Here is a 25,901-nt window from a genome sequence, read left to right as displayed (position 1 = left end):
GTTTTTGCAGGGGTAGTGGGATCATGGGGGAGCTGTGGGGGGTGCGGGTGGCCCTTTGGGGGAGCTGGAGAGGCCTTTTTGGGGGCCCTGGGATGGCCTGCAGGGAGGGACCTAGGCCTGGGGCTGGGGTGATCTGTAGGGGTCCTGAGGCAGGTATTTGGGGTGCTGGGGGTCGTGGGGGGCATGGGTTGCCCTTGGGGGGCCTAGAGAGGTCCTTTGGGGAGGGGTTAGTGGTCCTGGAGTGTGACCTGTGGGAGGAGATGGGGAGGGCTGGGGTGAGCTGGGGCAGCCTTGTAGGGGGGCAGTGGGATGATGGGGGGCACAGGTGGCTCTTTGAGGGTCCTGGGGACCCCTTTGGGGCACCCTGAGATGGCCTGCAGGGAGAGGCCAGGGGTCCTGAAGTGAGCTACGGGGCACATGGGAGGGCCCTGGGGCAGGGGTGATCTGTGGGGGTCCTGAGGCAGGTAGTGCGGTGCTGGGGCCTGTGGGGGTCACAGCTAGCCCTCGGGTCCTGGAGCAGCCCTTCGCGGGTGCTGGGTCAGCCCTCAGCAGCTTCAGGGGCTCAAGGGCTGTGGTTTCTCCATGCCAGGCATGGTGGGGGGGGGCAGTCTCTGTGTGCCAGGGGGCTCTTGTGGGCACCCGAGGGGTCCCCCTGTATCCAGCGCTGGTTTTGCGGGGGGTCTCTGGCCAAGCAGAAGTGAGGCTGGGAGGTCTCTGTCTGCTGGGCCTGGTGTGCGGCTGAGAGCTCGGGAGCTGTTGAGGGGCACTTGGGGGTGTTGCAGCTGGCTGCGGCATGGTGGCGCCAGGGCTGCCGTACCCATGCCTGGCCTCGCGGTGGGTCTATGGCTGGAGCCAGCTCATGGGCCCCTGGGGATCCTAGGGGGCACCTGAGTTCATGCTGGGCTGGCAGCTGAGGGTCCATGTGTGCCAGGGCACGGGGGGGAGGCAGGTCCTGCCTGGCATCCAGTACACAGGCAGCCGGCGGTGTGTGCCGGCTGGAGCTGGTGCATGGATGCCTGCGGGTGCGGGTCGGAGAGGGCACGGATGGCTGGGGGGGTCCAGGAGTGGGGACGCCTGGGTTCTCTCCTGGTTTCGGATGGGGTCTGATGTGTGGGAGCTGGGAGCCTGGACACCTGGGTTCTCTCCGTTATACCCCACTCCCCTCCCAGAGCTGGTTAGGGCCCGAGGAGCCCTGGGTTCCCTCGCCAGGCCCCAGTGTGACCTTGCGGTGTCCTCCATCCCCACATGTGTCGAGCGTTTCTGGTGCTGAGCGTGTCAACACACCGTGTGCGTGTCAACACTCCCCTCCCACCACACCGTGTTGCGTGTTCATGACCCCCATTGGCTCAGCGTCTTGGGCTCCTTCCAGCTCCATGCGTGGGTGCGTGTGCATTTGTGTGTTTGTGTGTGTATAAGCACCTGGGCAGACAGGCAGTGACACGCGCACAGGCAGCCCGCCTACACGCTCGCCTGTGACAGACAACACCCCCACATGCGGAGATAGACAACACACGGGCATCCTCGCACACAACACTCGGGGGTGGGGGGAGAGGAAACCCATAACATGCATCTCTGCATCTGTGTGGCATGCCCACTGTCCTGTAGAGACACCAGCATGTGCCATGCAACACGTCTTGGCCCCTGCAGACACACACCAGGTAGATGATGGCCTGACCAGCTCTCACACGCTCCCTGACTCACTTAAGACAGTTGTGTGCCTGTTCCCACCCGCACGCGCCTGTGAGCTACAGCCTGGCTGCACATGCTTGAACCCCCGCAGCCCAGGCAGTCCGCTCAGTCACACAACCCTCACGAATCCTCTTGAGAGCCAGAGAGCGGACACTTGCACACCCAGTGCCCTGCGTGTTCACAGGTGGGTCCCGGCAGGGCACAGTCACACGTGATAGCCATGAGCAGACACCCGGCATGCCTGTTGCACAGGCATGAAGTGCAGGTGTGCACGCATACACTGAAACACATGCATACACATACACACCACCCCCAGTCCCATGTGACACCCGTGTGCTCCAATACAGATGTGCACGTGCATGATGGCTACATATGTTCACCTCCACAGGCTGATGCACAAACGCCAGGCCTGCAGGTAGGTGTGCAACATGCATATGCACGCACCCCCACGTGCAGCATGTGCCGTACTCAGAGGTGTTGACTTTGCCCTGAGACATACGTGCACACACATGCATGCACACGTGCACGCACACCCCCCCCAGGCCTCCAGGATACCTCTCTTCCCTAAAGCCACAGTCACCGAGTCATTCTCTCTCTCACACACACTACCCAGGCTGGTGCGCTGCACACCTGGCCCCTTGCACAACACCCTGGCAGTCTGGCACAGACACAGGAACACATGAGTGCGTGCGCACGCACACACACACACACACACGGTGCAGTCAGCACACCCGAGGTCCAGTGGTCCGTGCTGACCCTGCCCATCTAGGCTGTTGTCGGGCCTGGTTGCCATGAGGACGCTGGTGACAACTCCCAGCTGCTCAGTGACTGCCTATTCGCCACGGAGGCAGCTGGGCCAGGAGGATCCTCATTGGCTGTCGCCCATGGCCAGTTGCCAGGGATACGGATGCCCTGGCTGACTCCTCGGCTGCTGTTGTCTGGGCCTGGTTGCCATGGCAACAGCTGGGCCGGCTGACTCTAGGGCGATTGTCCGTCATTGCTGAGGAGACTGGGCAGGCCGTGCTGCCAGTGGCTGTTGCCGAGACCGGTTGCTATGGTCAAGACCATGGCAATTGTCTCCTCAGCACCCCAGGCTGGTTGCCACGGAGACCACTGGTCTGCTTGACTCTTCAGTGGCTGTTGCTGGGGCCAGCGATTGGGCCATTTCCTGATACTGTGTGTGTGCATGCATGTGTGTGCATGTACACACATGTGTGCTGAGTACAGTTGTGTGGGGGCTGTTGCTGAGTGCAAGGAGGGGAGGAGGTTGTGTGGGTGATGGGCTGCGTTGTGTGCAGGAAGACAGTGGGTGAGTGGGGTGTTGCGTTGCCCGGGTGACACGTGAGGGGCTGCCCATCTGCACCGCAAAGCACGTGGGGTGCAGCATGGGGGCAGATAGGGTGTCACGCAGGGCTGTTCAGGTGTAGCCACACAGGTATTGCGTGTCGGGGCAGGCCAATGGTGTGCATGAACACAAGAGCCTGGGACCCAGGGGTGTGCACAGCAGAGATGTGTGTTGTTGTGACAGGGGAAGGGCAATGGTGTGTGTAGGAACACAAAAAGCGTGGGGTTGAGGGGTCTAAGTGGAGGATCACAGTGTGCAGCTGTGTGTAGATGTTGGCATGCATGTGTTTTGCTCTGTGTGCATGTATTCAGGTGGTGTAGGGTGCCCTGTGGTTGCTCCTGTGTGTGTTGTGGGGTGCGTGCATATATGTGTGTATGTGTGTGTGTTCAGGTGGTGTAGGATGCTCCACGGTTGTGTGTGTGTGTGTGTGTGTGTTCAGCTGGTGCGGGGCACCCCATGGTTGGGTGTGTCTATGTATACGTGTTCAGGTGATTTAGGATGCCCTGTGGTTGTTCCTCTATGTGTGTGTGTATGCATGCATGCGTGTACATGCACACATGAATGTTCAGGTGGTGTAGGGTGCTCCATGGTTATATTTAGGTGGTGTGGGGTACCCTGTGATTGTTGTGTGCACGCATGTGTATGTTCAGGTAGTGTAGGTTGCTCCTTGGTTGTTCCTGTGGACACCCATGCACACACACATACACATGCTTCATGGTTGTGTGTGTTCAGGTGCTGGTTTTCACCACATGGTTGTTTCTGTGTGAGTGTTCAGGTGGTAGAGGATGCTCCATGGTTGTTCCTGTGCACGTACATGTATGTATGTGTGTGCACATGCGTATGTATGGGTGTGCACATGCACATGTGTGCAAGTTGTATAGAATGCTCCATGGTTGTGTGTGTGTGTTCAGGTGGTGTGGTACTCTGTGGTTGTGTGTGTGCATGCAGATGCTGTAGGACACCCTGTAGTTGTTCCTCTGTGTCTGTGTTCAGGTGGTGTGGGGCACCCTGTGGTTGTTCCTGTGTATGTATGTGTGTGTGCACATTCTTGTGGTGCGGGGTGCTCTATGGTTGACCGTGTGTGTGTATTCAAGTGGTGTGGGGTGCCCTGTGATCATTCCTGTGTGCGTGTTCAGATGGTGTAGGATGTTCCATGATTGTGTGTGTGTTCAGGTGGTATGGGGTGCACCCCATGGTTGTGTGTGTGTATGCAAGTTCAGGTGATTTAGGATGCCCTGTGGTTCCTCTGTGTATGTGTGTGCGCGCGCATGCACACATGTACATTCAGGTGATGTGGGGTGACCCATGGTTCTTGTGCATGTTCAGGTGCTATAGGATGCTCCACGGTTGTTCCTATGGACATGCATGAACATGTGTGTGGGTGCACACGTGTGTGTGTGTGTGTGCGTACGTGTTTGTGCAGGTGGAATTGGATGCTCCATGATTGTGTGTATGTGTGTGTGTTCAGGTGGTGTGGGGCACCCCATGGCTTCCTGCCTACGCAGGGGTTTGGACTCGATGATCTATTGAGGTCCCTTCCGGCCCTAACATCTATAAATCTGTGGTTATGTCTGTATGCATACTCAGGTGATTTAGGATGCCCTATAGTAGTTCCTGCGCGTGTGTTTGCACGCACACATGGGCATGTTCAAGTGGCGTAGGGTGCTCTATGGTTGTGTGTGCATGTGTATTCAGGTGGTGTGGGGAATCCTGTGGTTGTTCCTGTGTGCACATGTGTGTGCTAACATGAGCAGGATGGGAGGGTACTGCGCTCCATGCACACATGCGTGTGCCAGGGCATGGGCTGTCTTGCCCTCCTGTGTGGTGCTGCACATGTTGCACGTGTACCAGGGAAAGCATGGCTTGCACACGTGTGGCCCTGTCTCAGGCTGCAGGAGGGGAGGCGGGTGTCGGCTCCTGTCCTCGCACGTGTTTTGCACACGTGTGTGACTGCTGCGTGAGGCTGTGGTGGGCATCTGGGCAGCCAAGGTGTGGGGTGGCGCTTGGTGTGGCTATGACCCCCCTCCTCCAAGTGACATGGGCTCCCCCTTTCGCAGCCTCAGTTTCCCCTCCATCTTTTGGGGCCCCCTGGCTGCCTGCCCCCCTTCTTTGGCACACGTGGTGGGGGGTGGCGGCCCTCAGTCCCTCTGGACAAGGTCGGGCCAAGGTCATGGGGAGGGAGGGACCCCCCTCCCCCCAGCCCCCACTCCCTTCCAGGAGCTGGGAAGGAGCCCAGGCCTCTGGGCTCCCCACCTGCCTTTCGCCCCCCAGCTCCCACTCCCCTCCCAGGCCTGGAGAGGACCCAGGTGTCCGGACAGGGGCAGAACCCGAGCTCTGGGGCACGTAGGTGAAGGAGGGGAGGGGGCTCTGGAGTGTAGTGGTGCGGGTCAGGAGTGAGGGGCACCGCTGGGCGAGGGGGGAGACGGGGGGTGCTGGGAGGCGGGGTGCAGCCGTCTGTCTGTTCCCCCCCATCGCTAACGCTGCCCCTTTTTCTCTCTCTCTCTCTCTCTCTCTCTCTCTGTCCGTGTGTCTGTCCGGCTGTGTTCGTGGGGGCATCCCTGGCAGAAGAGAACACGATGGAAGGTGAGTGAGGCCTCTTATGGGGGGTCCCATATATGGGGGGACTGGGGGGTGCCATGGGGGTCTGGGATGGGTTCCCGTGTGTGTTGGGGGGGAGCTGCGCGTGTTTGGGGGGCGGCCGGGTGTGGCTGAAGGGGGACCCGACCGTCTTGGAGAACCCAGGTGTCTGGGTCACGGCAAGAGGATGATCAGAGCCCCTGAGCCCCCCTCTCTGGGGCTCCCTTCCCCCCCTTGTCTGAATAGCCCTGCTTGGGAGGTGGCCTTGGCATTTGGGGGGTCACATGACCCTGATGTGAGTGGGGGGCAGGGGGTGGAGCAGAGCACATGTGTGTGTTAATGCTGCAGTGTGCGCAGGGTGTGAGGGCCAGGGGTGTGAAGTGTGCAAAGTGGGGGGGGGCAGGGACAGAGCATGCCCTGGTGGGGAGCACACGTCACACTTCCCACCTGGGCATGTGCAGCGTGCGTCCATGGGGTGTGCAAGTGCAGGGAGGTGTGCTGGGGTGTGTGTCAGGGCACAGGCGTGCGTATGTGGGGAGGGCATGTGGGAAGCGTAGTGTTAGATGTGTGGGCCACATGTCACTAGCGTGTGCAGATCAGGGGTGGGGCTGTGCATGTTTGGGGGGAGCTGCCACGGAGCTGATGTGTGCAGGGGGGGTGTCGAGGGGAGGCCTTGCTTGGATGTGTGGGAGCACACTCGGAACCGGCATGTGTCAGTCGGGCACATGGGGGTGTGTAGTTGGGGGGGGGGGGGGCGGGTCAGTGTTCAGTCAGGTCTGCGTGTGGTTGTTGTGAGTCCTGGGTGGGGGGGGGGGGTGCACTTGTGCGCGCATGTGCATCCTGGGTTTTGTGTCTATGTGTGCATGTCCCCTGAACACCTAGGTTCTCAGCAGTGTGTGTGTGTGCATGCGCACAGTGCATGTGTGTGTATACATGTGTGTGTGTTCCCAGATGCCTGGGTTCTCAAGTGTGTGTGTATATCCCAGACACCTGGGTTCTGTAGGTTGTGTGCATGTGTGTGTGCACATGCATGTGTGTGGGTGTCTTGGACACCTAGGTTCTCAGTGCATGTCCCCCAGACACCTGGGTTCTCAAGTGTGTGTGTATCCCAGACACCTGAGTTCTGTAGTTTGTGTGTGTGTGTGTGCATGTGTGTGCCCATGTGTGTGGGTGTCCTGGACACCTAGGTTCTCAGATTGTGTGCGTGTGTGTGTATGTGTGCACGTCCATGTCCCCGATGCCTGGGTTCTGCCTCTGTGCAGGTCCCATGGACACCTAGGTTCTCAGCATGCATGCATGTGTGTATGTCTGTGTGTGTGCTTTTATGTCCCCTAGACACCTGGGTTTTCAAGTGTGTGCGTGTGTGTATGTGCGTGTGCCCCAGATGCTGTGTTTATGTGCGTGTGTGTGTATCCCAAATGCCTGGGTTCTTTGCAGGGGATGTACACGTGTCTGCACACACGTGCATGTGTGTGGGTGTCCCAGATACCTGGGTTCTCAGAAAGTATATGTGTATGTTGGATCTCTGGGGTCTGTGTGGGTGTCCTAGATGTGTATGCATGTGCACCCATGTTTCAGATGCCTGGGTTCGGCCTTTGTGCGTGCACATCCCCTGGACACCTAGGTTTTGTGTGTGTGCCTGTGTGTGTGTGTGTGTGTGTGTGAGACCCCTGGTTTTTCAAAGTGCATGTCTCAAACCTCTAGATTGTCAGGGTGTGTGTGTGGTTCTGTGGGGTTTGGGGCACTGAGCGTGTGTGCAACTCTTGAACATGTATAGTTCTGGAAGGACAGGTGTGTGGGGCTCGTGTGTGTATGGCTGTGCCTGTGGAGTGTGTGGGTAGGTGGGTGTAGCTCTGAAGGGGGTGTGTGCATTTTTCAAACTGTGGTGTGCGTGCCTTCAGAGGTGTGTGGATATGCACATGCGTGAAGTCTGTGTGTGGGTTGTACATGCGAGTCTGGAGTGCCAAGGGGGTGCGTGTGCGGGCAGTGTCAGGCTCCATGTACCACCTCCCCTTGCCTGTTTGCTCTATAGCAGTATGTTCGTGTGTGTGGCTCGAAAGTGGGGGGTGTTAGGGTGGGTGTAAAGGCAGGGGGTGGTGTTAGGGTGTGTGTGTGACGTTGGGTTTTGTGTGTGTGGAGCTGTAAGTGAGGTGGTGTGTAGGCAGAGCTCTAAGGGGTGGTGTTGGTGTGCACGTGTGTGGAGCTCTCAAGTGAGGTGTGCGTGTGGTGTTGGGGGCTATGTGCACGTGTGTGGAACTCTAATGGGTATGTGTGTGTGTGTGTGGTGTTGGGGGTGTGTGGATCTCTAACAGGGGGGCAGGGTGCATGTTGCATGTGCATATCTTTGAGTGTCAGCTGTCTCTGTCTGAGTGACATCCCAGCCTCCCCCTGCCGCCTTGCCCCCCGCCCCCACCTTGTGCAGGGCTGTGGCTCAGCATGGGTGTGCACTGGGTACTGATGCATGTGCGTGTGCACTTGCTGGACATCTGAGTGTCTATGGGGGGCAGGGGTTCTGATTTTGTGTGAAGTGGCCCTGTGGTGTGTACATGCGTTTGCCAGGGAGAGTAGAGGGACTGTGCTATCCATGCAGAGGGAGCTCTGTGTGTGTGTGTGTGTGTGTGTGTGTGTGTGTGTGTGTGTGTGTGTGTGCATGATGTCATGACAGTGGCAGGGTGTGTATATGTGCCAGGGAGAGTGAAGGGGCTGCGTTGTCCATGTGGAAGTGTGTGTGTGTGGTACCAAGTGTCTATGTGCAAAGTAGTGATTGTTTTTGTGTGTGTGTGAGTGCATGCATACAAGGTAGCGTTTGTGTGTGCATGCATGAAGTAGTGTGTGTACACTTGAGATAGTGTGCATGTGCTCAAGGTAGTGTCGTGTTCATGTGATGTGTGTCTGTGTGTGTGCGAGGTAGTGACAGTGGGTGTGAGCCAGGAAAAGTAGATGGGCTGTGCTGTCCATGTGGAGCTATGTGAGGTCGAGGGTGAGTGCGTGGTAGTGGCCGTGGCTGTGTATGCATGTGAGGTAAAGACTGTGCATTTGTGTGTGCACAAAATAGGATTTGTGTGTGCATGCGTGAGATAGCATGTGTGCACAAGGTAGTGTCAAGTGTGTGCATAACATAGTATCCATACATGCACATGTGCATCTCTGTGTGTGAGGTAGTATCTGTGTGTGTGTAGATGTGTGTGTATGAGGTAGTGTATGTACACATGTTAAGTTGTGTGTGTGTGAGGTAGTGTCTGTGTGTGTGCTTGTGTGTGCCAGGGAGAGTAGAGGGACTGTGCTGTCCATGTACAGCTCTGTGTGCAAGGTAGTGTGTGCGTGTCAGGGGGAGTGGAGACACATCCGTGTCCCACATGCACATGTGCCCAGTTGCATCTCCAAGCAGCATGCACGTGTGTGCATGCATGCAGTCAGCACCTCCCAGCACCTGTGCACACACCCCTCCCATGCATTCAGTGTACGTAGCATACACATGCACACATGCCTTCCACTCTTGTGTGCTACATATGTCTTCCCTTGGGCACTTGGGTGCTCCCTTGTTACCTGGCACACACACAGCCGTGTACTCGGCGCGTATGTGTTGGGGGGGGGCTTTCTAATTGCACGCATGTCAGAGGCATGGGGAAGCTGATATGTGTTCTTTGCGTGGGGAAGGTGTATAACCATGTGGGGGGGCATGTGCCCCCCCAGGCTCCGTGTGTGTTGTGTATGGTGCATCATGTCCTCTGCCAGTATGGTACGTGTATGAGAGTGGTTGCGAGTGTGTGCCTTGTGTGTGCCCTGCATGCAATATCCATGTTCGAATGTGAGCCTGCTGTGCTACATTTGTGCCTCCCATCTGTGCTGCTTGTGCACGAGACTGTGACATTGGGTGGGGGGTATGCTTCCTGTGTGCTTTGCATGTGTGCAAGCGTGTGACACAGGGTGGGGGGGATATACTTCCCATGTGCATTGCGTGTGCACGAGCCTGTGACACAGGGTGGGGGGTGATATACCTCCCATGTGCACTGTGTGTGTACAGGCTTGTGATACGGGGTGGGCAAGATATACCTCCTGTGTGCACTGCTTGTGTACGAGCCTGTGACATGGGGTGGGGGGGGATATACCTTCCGTGTGTTCTGTGTGTGCATGAGCCTGTAGCACTGGGGAAAGGGGGGGTGATATACCTCCTGTGTGCTCTGCGTGTGCACATGTGGGAAGGAGGCAGCCGTGCAAACCCTCATGCTCACCCCATAGGAATGTGTGTGGCACACACCACACACAGGTTCTCCGTGTTCATGTGCATGTGCCACGTGAGTCCGTGGCACGTGCCACCCCCACTAGACCACCCCCCCTTCCCTCATGTCATTGGCGTGTTGACACACCCCGTCATGGCTGCCCCCCCATCCTCCAACTCAGGGCCCAATGGGCTGGGGTTATGCAAATGTAGGAGGGGAGAACCAATGAACTCCTAGTATGCAAATATACAGTGGGGCATCGGGGGGGGGGGGGGGAGGAGTGCTGCGATCAATGGGGTGATGCAATGCAAATGTCTGGAGCCAAGCAGCCAATGGGGTGCAGCGATGCAGATTGGGGGGCAGTGCCCAGGGAGGCTGGTAGTCACCATAGGGGTGTGGGTGTGAGGGGGTCCTGCACATGCACCACGGAAGGGTGTGAGCAAGGCTGGGCATGTTAGTGCAAGATCAATGTCCATGTCCACATGAGAGTGTGTGGCTGTGTGTGACATGCTCACACATGTGTTGGTGTATTCGTGCCACACACGCATGTGTGAGCATCATGGCGTGGGTTTGCTAGGGCCTGTTCACGTGGCAGGCTCATGTGAGCAGTTCAGGTGTGTATGTCGAGGACAAAGGCAGGGGCATGAGTGCGGTGCACACACGTGCAGCAGTCACACTGGGCACCCCTGGAAGATGAGCGTGTTGCCTGGGTGACCTTGTCTTGGCACGTGGGAGTGTCTGTGTGTGCCTCCCGGGGCTGCGTACAGGTGTGCAACACATGGACAGGGTGCAGCCCTGGGTGTGTGTGTGGTGTGTGTGTTGGTGGGGTGGGGGGAGGGGTGTGCAACATTGTGCATGTGTGTATGTGTGTCTCTGCATGCGTGTGCATCCCAGCATGTGTGTGGGTGTGCTACTCTGTGTATGCGTGCATGCCAGCATGTGCGTGGGTGTGCATGCGTGCGCACATGTGTGTGCTGGTGCATGCCAGTGTGCATGCGTGTGCCACTGTGTGTGGTTGGGGGTTTGGGTGAGTGCTGGTATGTGTATGCACGTGTGTGTGTGTGTGTGTGCACACATGTGCTGGTGTCAGTGTGTGGGGGGGGTGTTTGTGTGCCACTGTATGCCAGTGTGTATGGGTGCCAGTATGGGTGTGTGAGTGTATGTGTGGGTGTGTGTGCGCGCGCATGTCCCACTACATGTTTGCACCTGTGTGTGTGTGCGCGTGCGCGTGCGTGCATGTTCCTGCGTGTCGTTGCCCACGTGCAGGGCTGCTTGTATCGGTGTGTGTCGTGTGCGGCTGCGTCTGTGCACGCCGTGTGCTGAGCTTGCACGCGGCGGGGAGGGGGCGGATGTGGTGGGTGTGAAGGGGCCGCCTGCAGCCAGCACCCTCCTCGTGCAGGGTGCTGTAGGGCCTGGTGGTTAGAGCAGGGGCCGCGGGGCGCCGGCAGGGCTGGGGGGGCACCCATGGGGCGGGGGGGCAGGGGGCTGCGGGGCGGGAGTGAGGGGCACCCGACACTGGGGGGCGGGGGGGCTGCAGTGCTCAAAACAACATGGCCGCCGCCGTCATGCCTGAGGGATCGTGGAGCCGGTCTCCATGGCGACGGGAGGAGAGCGCGGCATCCTCGCAGTGCGCCAGGCCCGGTGGGGGGTTGGCTCCGTGCCCCCCCTTCCTGCCCCCCCGGGACCCGTGTGGCCCGTGTCCAGCCCGAGCCCGGGCTGAGGCCTGGCACGCTCATCTCACGCCAGGCGGGCCTGGGCTGGAGCCCCCGGGGGGGGAAGGGCCTGGCACCGGGCGGGGGGGGGGCAGCGCTCAGCACGGACACCTGGGCTCCCTGCTGCCACCGGCGCGTGTGCAAGGGGGGCGGGGGCGGGGGCCCGGGGGCTCGAACCCCGTCTCCACTCATGCTGCAGTGGCTGCAGGTTGACCCCAGCGTGCACAGCCATGAGACACGCCCCCTTTGCACATGAGTGTGCGACACGGCTCTCTCCACCCCGGGCTCCAGATTTTGCTTACATGCCCGCGGGGGGTGGAGTCTGGAGTCGCACCTCTTGCACGCTTGCGCCAGGGTTGGGATCCGGACTCATGCTTCTTACATGCCTGCGAGGGGGGGATCCAGAGTCACACCTCTTACACACTTATGCCAGGGCTAGTGTCTGGAGTCTTGCCTCTTCAGGGGCTGGGGGGCAGTGAATCTGGAGTCATACCTCCTGCATGTCGGTGGGGGGGGCACGGTCTGGAGTCACACCTCTTACACACTCATGCCAAGGCTGGAATCCGGAGTAACACCTCTTAGGCACCTGTGTATGGGGGGAATCTTGAGTCACATCTCCTACACACCTGTGGGGGGCGGGTCCTCTGGAGTCACACTTCTTACACACTTGTGCTGGAGTTGGAATCCAGAGTCATACCTCTTACACGCCTGCAGCATGGGGGGATATCTGGAGTCATATCTCTTACATGCTCGTGCGGTTTGGGAACCCAGTCACACCTCTTGCACAGTCACACCGGGGCTGGTATCTCGAGTCGTGCCTCTTACGTGCCCACAGGGCAGGGGGGGATCTGGAGTCACTCCTCTTCCACGCTTGTGCTGGGTCTGGAATCTGGAGTCACCCTTCTTACATGCCTGCATGGGGGGGAGAGAATCTGGACTCATGTCTCTTACACACCCACATGGGGGGGACAAATCCGGAGTCACGTCTCTTACATATGACCCATGTGGGGGGGTGAATCCAGAGTCATGCCTTTTACACACTCACTTGAAGGGTGAAATCTGGAGTCATGCCTCTTACACACCCACATTGGGGGTGAACCCAGAGTCATGCCTTTTACACACTCACTTGGGGGTGAAGTCTGGAGTCATGCCTCTTACACACCCACGTGGGGGGGCGAAATCCTGGGTCACGCCTCTTACACACCCAAGGGGGGATAAAACCCGGAGTCCCACCTCTTAGACACTTGTGCCAGGGGCAGGATGGGGGGTGTCATGTGGGGTGTGACCCCCCCACCCCCAACAGCTCCCCCCAGCAGGGGGCACTCCCTCCACCATTAACCCTTTTGCTCCTGCAGCAGCAGCAGTGGCGGCGGCTCCGCCGGGGCGTGTGTGTCTCCTCCATCTCCCTCTTTTTCTTTTGGTTTTTAGTTTGAGTTAAAAACCGGGAAAGAAAAAAAAGGAAAAAGAAAGAAGCATCAAGCCCCCCAGCTTCCCTCCCGACCCCCCGACCCCCTCCCCCAGGAGGCCGATGCTTCTTTCTTTTTGCGGCCGCGGCCTCTGTCGCTCGCTCCGTCTCTCTCTTTCTCCCTCCTTCTCTCTCTCTCTCTCTCTCTCTCTCTTCTCTTCCCTTTTTTTAATTATTTTTTTTCTTTTCCGTTCTTTCCGGCATCTGGACCCCCCCTCCCCCCAGGGGGCTGGATGTCTGTCACAAGTTAAAAGCGCTTTTAAATTGTGGCACGAGGGCGGCCCAACCTCTTCTCTGTGCGTTTATATGACTCGTCTTTTTTCTTTCTTTCTCTTCTCTCCTCTCCTCCCCCCGAGGTCCTGCTCACCTGATGTTAAACAGCCAAGGTACGAACCTTCTTTCCTTGTTTGCACCCCCCGCCGCCCCCTTCTGTTCCCATCGTCCGTCCGTCCGTCCGTCGCTCCATCCACCCATCCATCCATCCATCCCTCGCTCCGCTCCGCTCTGCTCTCTGCTTCGCCGCCACTTTGGTTTCAACGCTCCCTCCATCCGTCTCCCGTACCCCCACCCCACACACCCCCCTTCCGCCCCGCGCTGGGAGCTGTCCGCCCAGGAGAGCGGGGGCAGCCGGGGCCGGCGGGAGGGGGCCACGCCGGGAGGAGCCGGGGCGTGACGGCGGCGGGCTTGGCCCTCGCACGGAGGCACCAGAGTGTCAGTGTGGGTGTGTGTGAGTGTGTCCTGGTGGTAGAGAGACGCGTGGGTTTGAGTACAAAGACGCAAGAGTGTGTGTGGGTGTGTGTCCTGGTGGTAGAGACGCACAGGTGTGAGTATGAAAAAAAAAGTGTGTGAGTGTGTGTGTGTGTGTGTGTGTGTGTCCTGGTGGTACAGACATGCTCAGGTGTGAGCACAGAGACACAAGAGTGTGAGCTTGCAAGTGTCCTGATGGTACAGAGACACAGGTGTGAATACAAAGACACGGGAGCGTGAGTGCATGTGTGTCGTGGTACAGAGACACACAGGTGTGAGTATGAAAAACAAGAGTGTGTGTGTGTGTGTGTGTGTGTGTGTATCCTGATGGTACAGACATGCATGGGTGTGAACAAAGAGACACAAGAGTGATCATGTGAGTGTCTGGGTGGTACAAAAATACAAGTGTACACGCGTCCTGGAGGTACAGAGATGCACAGGTGTGAGTACAAAGACACAAGAGCATAAGTGGGTGTGTGTCCTGGTAGTACAGAGCCGCACGGGCGTGAGTATGAAGAAACAAGAGTGTGCGTGTGTGTGTGTGTGTGTGTGTATGTGTGTCTTGGTGGTACAGACATGCATGAGTGTGAATGTGAGCATGCAAGTGTCCTGGTGGTACAGAGATACAAGAGTATTAGTACAAAGACACAAGAGTGCGAGTGTAAATGCATCCTGCAGATACAGAGAAATACAGGTGTGAGTACAAAGACACAAGAGTGTAAGTGTGTGTGTGTCCTGATGGTACAGACATGCATGGGTATGAACATAGAGACACCAGAGTGTGAGCATTTGAGTGTCCGGGTGGTACAGAGACACAAGAATACTAGTACAAAGGCAAAAGAGTGTGAGTGTACATGCATCCTGCAGGTACAGAGATACATGAGTGTGAGTGTGTGTGTGTTCTGGTGGTACAGACACACATGGGTGCGAGTACAGAGACACAAGAGTGTAAGTGTGCATGCATCCTGGTGGTACAGAGACACGAGAATGCTATTACAAAGACACAAGAATGTGAGTGTGCCTGTGTCTAGGTGGTACAGAGATGCACAGGTGTGAGTATGAAGACACGAGAGTGTGAGTGTGCATGCATCCTGTTGCACGGAGATGAGTACAAAGGCACAAGAGTGTGAACATGCATGGTCTTGTACCTGGCGGTACAGAGACGCACAAGTGTAAGTAGAAAGACACAAGAGTGTGAGTGTGCATGTGTCCTGGTAGTATAGAGACACATGAGTGTGAGTAGAAAGAGACAAGGGTGTGAATGTGTGTGTGCCCTTGTGATAAAGATACACAGGAATGTGAGCATGCATGTGTCCTAGTGGTACAGAGATGCATGAGCTTGACTACATGACTACAAAGACACAAGAGTGTGAGCGTGCACATGTCCTGGTGGTACAGAGACACATGAATACAAAGACACAAGAGTGTGAGTGTGTGTGTGCCCTCATGTTAAAGATGCACAGGAGTGTGAGCATGCATGCAACTTGGTGGTACAGATGCATAGGTGTTGAGTACAAAGACAAAAGAGTGTGAGCGTGATATGTCTTGGTACAGAGACACACTGGTGTGAGTACAAAGACAAGAGTGTAGGCTTGCATGCATTCTGGAGGTAGATGCACACAGGTGTGAGTAGGAGGACACAAAAGTGTGAGTGCCTGTGTGTACTTGTGGTACAGAGACACAAGAGCATCCAGGCGTGTGTCATGGGGATGTGAGCTATCATCCAGAGACACAAGAGTGCGAGCATGTGTACATTCTGGTACAGAGACACAATAGCGTGAGAGCATGTGTGTGTCTTGGTGGTAGAGACATAAGAGTGAAAGTGTGCCTGACCTGGAGGTATGAACACTCGAGTGTGCATATGTCCTTGTGATATAGAGACACAAGAGTGTGTGTGTGTGTGTGTGTGTGTGTATCTTGGTAATACAAAGAGACAAGAATGTGAGTGTACATAACCTGGTGCTATGAAGACTTGAGTGTACATTTGTCCTGGTGATACAGAGACACAAGTGTGTGAGTGCATACATCCTGATGGTACAATAACATCAGTGTGTGTGTATGTGTACCTCGTTGTAGGTCAGAGACACAAGTGTGTGGATGTGGTGTGTGTGCATCCTGATAGCATAGATACACCAGTTTGTGTATGTGTGCACATGTCTTGATTGTACAAAGACACAAGGTTGTGTAAGGGTGTGTGCGTCCTTGTAGTATGGAGACACCAGGTTGTGTGCGTGTATGTCCTGGTTGAACAGACACATGAGAGCGTGCAGGCATGTGGTGTGGTGGTCTGGGCCCTCGCATAGAGACACGAGAGCGTGAGTATGTGTACATCTTGGTACAGAGACTTGAGAGTGTGAGTGTGTGTGTGACCTGGTGATACAGAGACAAGAGATTGTGTGTGTGCACCTGCACATCCTGGTACAGAGACACAGCAGCATGCAGGTTTGTGTCATGGTGGTCTGGGCCCTTGCACAGAGGCACAAGAGGGTAAATGGGTGTGCACATCCTGGTGAGACAGACATGTGAGAGGGTGCATGTGTTTGTGTCATGCATACAGTGCAGATACAAGAGTGTGTCTGTGAATGTGTCCTGGTGGTACAGAGACATGAGAGCGTGCAAGTATGCATCATGGTGGTTTGGGCCTTTGCACGGAGACATAAATGTGTGTGTGCGCATGTGCACACGTCCTCATGGTACAGACATAGTGTGTGTGTGTGTGTGTGTGTGTGGTGATTTTAGCCCTCACGCAGCAACACGAGAGAGAGAGTATACGTGTGTGTGTGTGTGTGTGTGTGTGTGTGTGTCCTGGTGGTATGGAGACAAAACTCTGCAGGCTTGTGTCACGGTGCCATGAGTCTTTACACGGGGACAGGAAAATATGCCTGTGTGTGTACCACTGAAACACAGACATGAGAGCATGCATGTGTGGGTTCCCTGGTGGTACAGACACGTGCCAAGACATGCATGTGTGCACATGTGCAAGTCAGGGTGGCAGGGTCCCTTCACTCAAGACACAGGATGTGTGCAGCACATGTCCTGGTGTCACAGACAAGTGAACAAAGGCACAGAGACATGTGCACAGCACAGGTGCTCACAGTGAGAGACACAGGTGTGAGCTGTCATTCAGGTGGTGTGGAAGCTTGCACTATGGTGTGTGTGAGTGTGTGTGTGTGCGTGTGTGTATGCATCCCCTAGTGGTACAGGCCCATGTGCTGAGACAGATTCCATGTGTCCATCCTGTTGGTGCAGAGGGTCACACAAACACACCAGGACGTGTGTTACTTGTGCCTTGGTTATACACGCTAGCACTGAGACATGAAGGGGCGTGTGCCAGCCTGGGGGTAGGTCCCTTGTCCTGAGACTCAGACCATACACGTGTGCCCTGGTCACACAGACAATGACTCCCAGACATGGAGTGTGCCTGCCTTGATAGGGGAAACCCTTGCACAGACACGAGGGCCCGTGTGTGCCTGCCCTGGAGAGACAAGAGTATATGCACACGTGCTTAGGAGCACAGACAGTTTCACACAGACATGTGTGTGGGGGGGGGCACATGCATGTGTCAGTACAGACACAGGCGCAGAGACAAGAGGGCACGTGTGTGTGTCATGGCAGTCAAAGCACAAGGGCATGTGCCTTGGTCCAGTCTGTTTGGATGCTCACACGGGGGCCAAGGGTACATGTGCGCCCTGGTAGGGTGGACGTTCACACTGAGACACAAGGGCATGGATGTGTGAGTCATGGTGGTAAAATACCTCATGGCTAGACATAGTGGCATGTATGTGTCCTGATGGTACAGGTGTGCAGACTCAAACACAAGGGCACGTGTGTGTGCATGTGTCCTGGTGATTCAGATGTGTGTGCTGAAACACAAAGAAATGTGTGTGTGTGTGTGCATGTCCCCTGGTGATCCAGATGTGCACACTGAAACATGAGGGAGTGTGTGCGCACATGTGTGTGTACGTGTGTGTATGTCCTGGTGATCGAGACGTACATGGTGAAACACGAGGGAATGTGTGGGTGTTTGTCCAGGTGATCCAGACAAGCATACTGAAACATAAGGCGGGGGGCGGTTTCTGTGTGTGTATAAATGCATGTGTGTGTAGGCTTGTGTCCTGGTGATCCAGATGTGCATGCGGAAACATGAGGGGGAGGGAGAAAGTGTGCGTGTGTCCTGGTGATCCAGATGTTCACGCTAAAACAAGGGAGCATGTGTGTATCCTGTTGATCTAGACGTGCATGCTGAAACATGAGGGAGTGTCCATGCTTGCATGTGCGTGTGTGTGTGTGTGTCCACGTCCTGGTGGTCCAGTTATGCATGCTGAAACACAAGGGAGTGTGTGTGTGTATATGTGTGTGTTCTGGTGATCCAGACACTTGCACTGACACAGGAGGACATGGTTGCACCAAGACAGGAAAGCATGTGAATGCGTGTCCTTGCGATCCGTGCGCTCACACTGACACGCAAGGGAGTGTGTATGTGTGCTCTGGTGATACAGGTGTCGGTGCTGAGAGAGGAAGGCTTGTGCATTTAAGATACTTGCCCATAGACACAAGAGTGTGTGGTTGTGTATCCTGAATGTACAGACCCATGTGTGTATGTGCACGTCTGGGAGCTGGGACAGAACCCAGGTGTCCTGGCTCCCAGGTCTCCAGCAAGGGGTGTGTTACAGAGCTGTGTGCATGGGTGCAGTGTTTAACAGTGTGTGTATGTGTTGTGTTGCTCTCTGGCACATATGCACTTTGTGTGAAGCTATCTGACGTGTGCACAGGCTGTGTGTGCACGTGTGTGGTGTGTCTGTACATGCCGGTTTCTGTCCGTGTTGTGTGTGTGTCTGTGTGGCTGTCTGGCACATGTGCAGGCTACCTATGCATATGCATGTGGTGTGTCACTATGTGGTGGTTTCTGCGTGCAGTGTGTCTCTGTGTTGTGTGTGTGGCTGTCTAATGCATGTCCAGGCTGTGTGCATATGTGTGTGTGGTGTGTTACTATGTACCAGTTTCTGTGTATTCTGTGTTACTGTGTGCACGCGCCCATGTGCATGTGTGTGTGTGTGTGGCTGTGTTGAAGTGTTCAGGCTGCATGTGCACATGTATGTGGTATGTCACTACATGCTGGTTTCTGTATGCATGGTGTCACTGTGTTGTGTGTGGCTGTCTTGATGTGTGTCCAAGCTATGTGTGCACATGTATGTGGTGTGTCACTGCATGCTGGTTTCTGCCCATGCTGTGCACTCTGTGTGTGTGTGTGTGTGTGTGTGATTGTCTGACACGTGTGCAGGCTGCATGTGTAGCTGTGCGTGATGTGTCACTACATGCCAGTTTCTGTGCACCTGTGTTGCTGTGCTGCATGCATGCGTAGGCGTGCGTGCACGTGTGTCTGTCCCCTGGCCCTGGCATAACCGTGAACTCCCAGCCTCAATATTTAATTAGGACGTGAGCAATTAATGTGGGTGGGCAGGGGAGGGGGCTCTCAAGAATCATTAGCATTAACGATGCATTCGGTACACCTTTAATGGGGTGAGGGGCTGGAAGGGAAGTGGGCTTAGGGGCGGGTGGACAGAGGGACACAGGGCAGGACACATGCCCATGGGTCACATTAGGGGCTGTTTGCATGGGGACCCAGGCTGCAGCTCTCTCTGTGGCCTGGTTGTGCGTGCACATGTGTTGGAGCATGCTACGGTGAGCAATCAGTGCAGCAGAGGGCATGTGGGTGTGGGTGTGCTTGCATGTGCACCCTGCATGAGTGTGCGCTCATGCACTGGGGTGTGCATTTTGTTGTGCACTCAGCCATGCTGGAACATGCCCCTCTTGTCACTGCAGTGCAGGAGGGGGAGGGGAAGCATGCCTATGTGTGTGTGTCCCAGATGCCTGGGGGGGGTGTGTGTGTGTGTGTCCCAGATGCCTGGGGGTTGTGTGTGTGTGTGTGTGTGTGTGTGTGTGTGTGTTCCAGACACTTGGGTTCTGTGTGTGTGTACATATAGTTTCATAGTTCCATAGCTGGTCGGGTCAGAAGGGACCTGAGCAGATCACCAAGTCCGACCCCTGCCGTGGCAGGAAAGAGTACTGGGCTCAAACGACCCCGGCGAGGTGTTCATCCAGCCTCTTCCTAAAGACCCCCAGGGTAGGAGCCAGCACCACTTCCCTTGGAAGTTGGTTCCAGATCCTAGCCACCCTGACTGTGAAGTAGCGCCTCCTCATGTCTAGCCTGAATCTACTCTGCCAGCTTGTGACCGTTATTTCTAGTCACTCCCGGTAGTGCTCGGGGGAACAGGGACCCCCCAATGCCTGCGGGTCCCCCCCTGACTAGTTTGTAGACGGCCACCAGATCCCCTCTCAGCCTTCTCTTGTGGAGGCTGAACAGGTTCAGGTCCCGTAGCCTCTCCTCGTAGGGCCTGCCCTGCTGCCCCTGATCATGCGGGTGGCCTCCTCTGGCCCCTCTCCATGCTGGCCACATCCCTCCTGAAGTGCGGTGCCCAGACCTGGACGCAGCACTCCACCTGCGGCCTGACCAGTGTCATGTAGAGGGGGAGGATCACCTCCTTGGACCTGCTCGTGATGCATCTGTAGATGCACAAGGTGTGGTTGGCCTTCCTGACTGTGTCCCCACACTGGCAGCTCATGTCCATCTTGGAGTCTATAATGACTCCAAGATCCCTTTCTGCCTCTGTCCTGACGAGAAGGGAGCTCCCCGGCCTGTAGGTCTGCTGCTGGTTCTTCCTCCCCAGGTGCAGCACCTTGCACTTGTCAGTGTTGAACCCCATCCTGTTCTCATCCGCCCACCCCTGTGACCTGTCTGGGTCCGATTGCAGCCTGTCCCTCCCTTCTAGCGTGCCCGCATCCCCCCACATCTTAGTGCCGTGTGTTCTGGATGCCTGGGTTGTATGTGTGCATGTACACATGCTCATTCTTTTTGGGACCCCAAAGCCTGAGCCCTTTGTGGGCACAGGGGTGTGTTCTTGTGATGGTTTCTCAGGTGTGTGTGTTTGTGGTGGAGTTGTCCTGGACTCCTGGAGTGTGTGTGTGTGTGTTCCTGTGCATGTCCTAGTCACCTGGAGTGCATGTGTATGCGTGTGTTCCTGGATGCCGAGAGAGAGAGAGAGTGTGTTTGTGTGTGTGTATGTTTCCTAGATGCCTGGGTTTTATGTGTGAGTGCATACGTGCACATCCATGTGTGCAGGCCTGTGACCTGGGGTGTGTCCCTGTCACATTCACAGCATAGACTCTGTATGTGTGTACAGCCTGGAGTGTGCTCCTACCAGTGGAAGTGTGTGTGTGTGTGTGTGTGTGTGTGTGTGTGCACGTGCACACACATGCACTGGGGGGTGTTTTAGTCTGTGCTTCCCATCATATCAGGTCTGTATGTGCACACGTACTGGGGCAGTTCCTCTCAATGAAAGCTGCAGTGCAGGGTCCATACGTGTACACATGTATGTGCATGTGTTTCCCTGCTGGCTAGGGTTGGAGTTACACATGTGTGTGCATGCGACTATACATGAACTAGGCAGTTCCCTTTCTGTGATCACCATAAGGTGTGTGTGTGTGTGTGTGCGTGTGTGCTTCTGTCAATCACCTCCACAACACGTGGTCCATGTGTGAGATGTGTGATGGGGAGTGGTCTCAGTGCGTGTGAGAGTATGTGTGGTTGTGTGTGTGTTTGTTACCTGTGTGCAAACCAGGGTGCATTCTTGTGAGCGTACATCTGTGTGGGTGTTGAGGTAGGTGTATGTGTTTTTGCACATGTGTGGGCATGCATGCACACATTCACCAGGATGTATCCCTGTGAGTGACTTCTGCAGTGTGGAGTCTGGACACGTGTGCATGTGCAAATATGAGTGTATTCCCACTGTGATATGTACACACAGACTTTTCACTGCACATGTGTGTGTAGACACACATGCATGTGCACAAGGATCTGGGGGATCCCTGCCCAGTCTGTTGGGTGCGTGTGCATGTGGGTGCCCTGGCTGTGTTCCCTGTGGTGATGGCTGCAGCACAGATTTGCACACCTGCGTTCTCGTGCACAGAGACCTCCTCAGCCCAGCACCTGTTTGCATGCATGTGTCTGCATGTGCATGTTCTGGGGTGCATTTCTTCTGGTCCCAGCATGTGGGTGTGCACCAGGTGAGTGTTCCTCCTGGTCATCCCAGCAGCGCTGTGCATGTGTGTGTGCATGGTGGCTGTGTGTGTGTGCATGTGTAAGAGAAAGCGAGAGAGACCCAAACAGCTGGTTGTGTGTGTGAGACAAAGAGAGGGACCTGGACACGTGCACGTGTGTGTGTGTGTGCGCGTGCGTGCGTGTGTGTGTGTGTGAAAGAGATGTGTGTCTGTATGTAAGGCTCAGACACCTGAGGGGGGTGTGTGTGTGTGTGTGTGTGTGTGTGTGTGTGTGTGTGTGTGAGATCCAGACATCTGGGGGGGGGGTGAGAGAGAGAGAGAGAGACTGGACACCTGGATTGCGTGTGTGTATGTGCGTGTGAGAGAGGGAGACCTGGATGCCTGGGTTCTGTGTGAGACACAGCAGCCTGGGTGCAGGCAGCATACCCACACGCACTGGGGCACGTTCCAGTCACTAATCTCAGCGGCACAAGGTCTGCGTGTGTGCTTATGTGGCCCGAGGGCAGTTCCCGTGGTGACCGCCGCAGCCCAGGGTGGATGTCTGTGCACACACAATTGGCATGTTCCTGCAGGGTCTGTGCACTGGTGCGTGCTCCTGCCATGAGGTTGAGAGCTCAGGGCCTGTGTGCACATTCTGTGCATTATGCCACAGCCATGCACAACACATGTACACTTACACATGCGCACATGCTCTGCATCTACCGCAAAGCGGCCACACACGTGCTTACTGTGACACGCATGGTACCCTGCACGGATATGAGCACACTTACTCCCCACTCAGTGCACTGGGAGTTGCACACGGCTCACAAGCATGATGTGCCCCAGCTGTGCACACTGGAGATGTGACGCAACTGCTGTCACACCACAGTGTAGACACCCGGCACAGCTTCACACACACCGATACACAACACGGCATAGACAGCCGTGCATGCCCAACACCATAGACAGGCTGTCTCAGTGCGTCATGGTGAGCATGCACAGCTGCTCATGATACACACCCAATGCCTCACAACACCACCACACAAGCCCTGCACACACCAACACACATGGGGCCCGAGATGGATTCCTCACAACAGCTGCACACATCCAGTGCTCTCTTGCACGAGCACACTCATAAGCATGCACCAGCACTGCACATGCTTTGCACGCTTCCCCACCTGTGGCTACGGGCAGCTTCACACAGGCATGTACAAGCCAGGGAAATGTGCTACGTTGGCATGCTTCCACACGTGTGACACATGGTTCACACAAGAACCTCCTTAGCTCTCATGGACGCTGAGCACAACAGCCTGTCCCTTGCAGAAGCACACAGTGTAAATAGGGGGGCATGGGGCGCTGGTGTGGGGGGGCACAACACACAACCTGTCAAGCCCCCACCCCCTTCTGCCCCCATCCCATGGTTTATGGCAGCGGTCGCTAGGCGATTATCCCTGGATCTGGTTGCCATGACAACCGGACTCTGGGATGCTGGCACACTGGGTCCCGGGGGGGTGGGGGGGGGCACAGATTAATTGTCCTGGTGTCTCGTGTGCAGGAGCTAACGACTTCAGTGCCGGAGCTGTGGGGGAGGAGCAGGCATGGGGGATGTGACAGGCGTAAGCCCTGGTGTGCTAGGCATGGTCCTGTGCGCGAATGGGGCTGTGTGTGTGAGCCCTGGTGCACTGGGCCTGGGCGTGTGCCCAGGGGCTACTCGTGTGAGCTCTGGTGCATAGGGTTTGGGTGTGTGCATGCATGGGGGCTGTGTGTGTGAGCCCTGGTGCACTGGGCATGGGCCTGTGCATGAATGGGGGCTGCATGTGTGAGCCCTGGTGTGCTGGATGCAGGGGTGTGTGCATGGGAGCTGTGTGTGTGAGCCCTGGTGCACTGGGCATAGGTTTGTGCATGCACAGGGGCTGATACTCTGACAGTGGTTCCATGTTTGCACAAGGGCTGTGCACATGAGCCCTGGTGCACTGGTTGTGGGCATGGGGGGGGGGTGTATGTGTGTGCGTCCTGGTGCTCTGGGCATAGGCCCAGGTGGGCACAAGGCCTGAGCTTATGACCCCTGGTATACTGAGCGTGGCTCCGTGTGTGCACATGTGACTCCTGGTGCCCTGAGAATGGGCCTGTGTGTACATGAGAGCTGTGCGTGTGACTTCTAGTGCACTGGGCATGGATCTGTATGTGCAAGGGCCCTGTGGGTACATGTATGCCCTGAAGCTCTAGGCAGAGGCGCATGTCTGCACGCAGGATGGGTGTGAGTTTGCATGTGCCCAAGGGCTGCATGTGTAACCTCAGTCTGTATGTGCACAAGGGCTCCATGCATAACCCCTGGTGTGCTTGACTGGGTCCATGTGTGCACAGGGGCTGGGTATTCTAGAGTCTTAGTGTGCTGGGCATAGGTGTATATGCGCACAAGGGCTCTGTGGTGACCCCTGGTGCACTGAGTGCACGAGAGCTGCACATGTGACCCCCGGTGCACTGGGCATGGGTCTGTGTGTGCACAAGGGTTCTGTGTGTGATCCCTGGTGTGCTGGGTACAGGTCTGTGTGTGCATGAGAGCTGCCCATGTGATCCCTGATGAACTGGGTGTGGGCTTATGTGTGCACAAGGGCTGGACTTAAAACAGACCAAGTGACCTGGACCCAGTTCTGTGAGCGCATGTGTCTGGGCCTGTATACACATGAGTGTGTACAAGCACATGGGGCAGGTGTGAGGGGCAGGTGTGAGTGTGTAGGACATGGCCATGACCTTGCTGCAGGGAGGTGGTTGGACGTGGGGCCGCTGTCAGCACGGCTGCTCTACTGCTGTAGCTCTACCCTGTCGGTGGCCTTGCATGAGTGTACAAATGTAATAGTGCATTGGGGGGCAAGTGTGAGAGCACTCGTGTGTCCTGAGGGAACTGCACAGGCAGAGCTGTGCCTCAGGGCCCACAGGGGTGATGGCACTGCTATGCGGGGTGTGGGCATGGGCGTGCCACATGTGTGTCGGGGTATCCCGGCATGCGAACATCAGCATACCGGGGCATGGGTGGTTCACATGAGTGTGCAAGCATGTTGGTGCACAGTGTGTGCAAGCAGGATTCAGGGCTGGCCCCTACACCCTCCTCCCCAGGCCCAGCCGCAGCTCCTGTCCGTTATACTAGCCCCGAGCCCCCTAGAGCACAGGGAGGCAGCCAGCAGGGGGTGCTGTGCCTGGGCAGCCCTGATGCCCCTTGGAAGCTGGGCAGGGTTGGAGTGTGGACGGGAGACTGCGGGCGCTGATGCCCAGCCCTGAGGGGCAGCCAGCAGGGGGCGCTCTGCCCCGGACGCCTGGGCTCTAGCCTGTCTCTGGAGGGGGGATCTTGGGCTCTGTCCCTGGTCCTGAAAGGGAAGGCTGTGCTGTGAGTTACCGGCTGGGAGCCGGGCCGCCCGGGTCCTCCCGGGGGCTGGGAGGGAAGAGGGGCAGGGGGCCGGGGGCCCGACGCCTGGGTTCTCCCCGCGCCGGGCGGGGGCTGGCGGCTTAGAGAAGGGGAGGCCAGGAGCTGGGACGCCTGGGTTCTCTTCCAGCTCTGCCCAAGACGGCGGGTGAGTCCTCAATCCCTCTCCCCTGCCCTTCACGTGCGCTCACAGCCAGGCGCGTGTGCGCACTCCCCTTGTGCCCGCAGCCCCTCCCTCAAGCCCTCGCCAGCCCCTGGCGTGCCCAGTTGTTGCACGTCCCCCTTCTCACAAGCCCGGGCTTGTGCACACCTCGTCTTCATGCTCTCCCTGTGCCCCTAGGAGCTCATGCCCCTTGTGCCCACATGCTCACTGATCCCTGGTCTCCATACCTTGCCACCGTCCCCTGTGAGCTCACACCCCTCATGCCAGCTCCACCTTCTTGCATGCTGTCAGCGTCCCCCACGAGTTCACACCTATTGTGTCCATACACTCTCACCGTTCCCTTGTGAGCTCATGCCCCTCTTGCCAGCTCCCCCTTCTTGCACGCTGTCGGTGTCCCCTGTGAGGTCACACCCATGGTGTCCATACAGCAACACTTCCTTGTGAGCTTACAGCCATGGTGCCATACAC

The 25,901-nt window shown here is 56.7% G+C and overlaps 1 protein-coding gene across 4 annotated transcripts in view; it reads left to right on the top strand.

Moving 5' to 3' along the window:
- Window positions 1-25,901, top strand: part of NRXN2 (neurexin 2) — a 101,653-nt gene that overhangs the window by 8,745 nt on the left and 67,007 nt on the right. For all 4 annotated transcript variants that reach the window (XM_059718386.1, XM_059718385.1, XM_059718384.1 and 1 more), the window contains exons 3-4: window positions 5,600-5,617; window positions 13,365-13,394. In XM_059718386.1, the coding sequence (XP_059574369.1) occupies window positions 5,600-5,617; window positions 13,365-13,394 (48 nt within the window). The remainder of the gene's footprint in view (window positions 1-5,599; window positions 5,618-13,364; window positions 13,395-25,901) is intronic.

The sequence above is a fragment of the Alligator mississippiensis genome, chromosome 15 (genome assembly GCF_030867095.1).
Source record: "Alligator mississippiensis isolate rAllMis1 chromosome 15, rAllMis1, whole genome shotgun sequence".
NCBI lineage: Eukaryota > Metazoa > Chordata > Crocodylia > Alligatoridae > Alligator > Alligator mississippiensis.
This window is presented reverse-complemented; position numbering and strand designations above follow the sequence as displayed.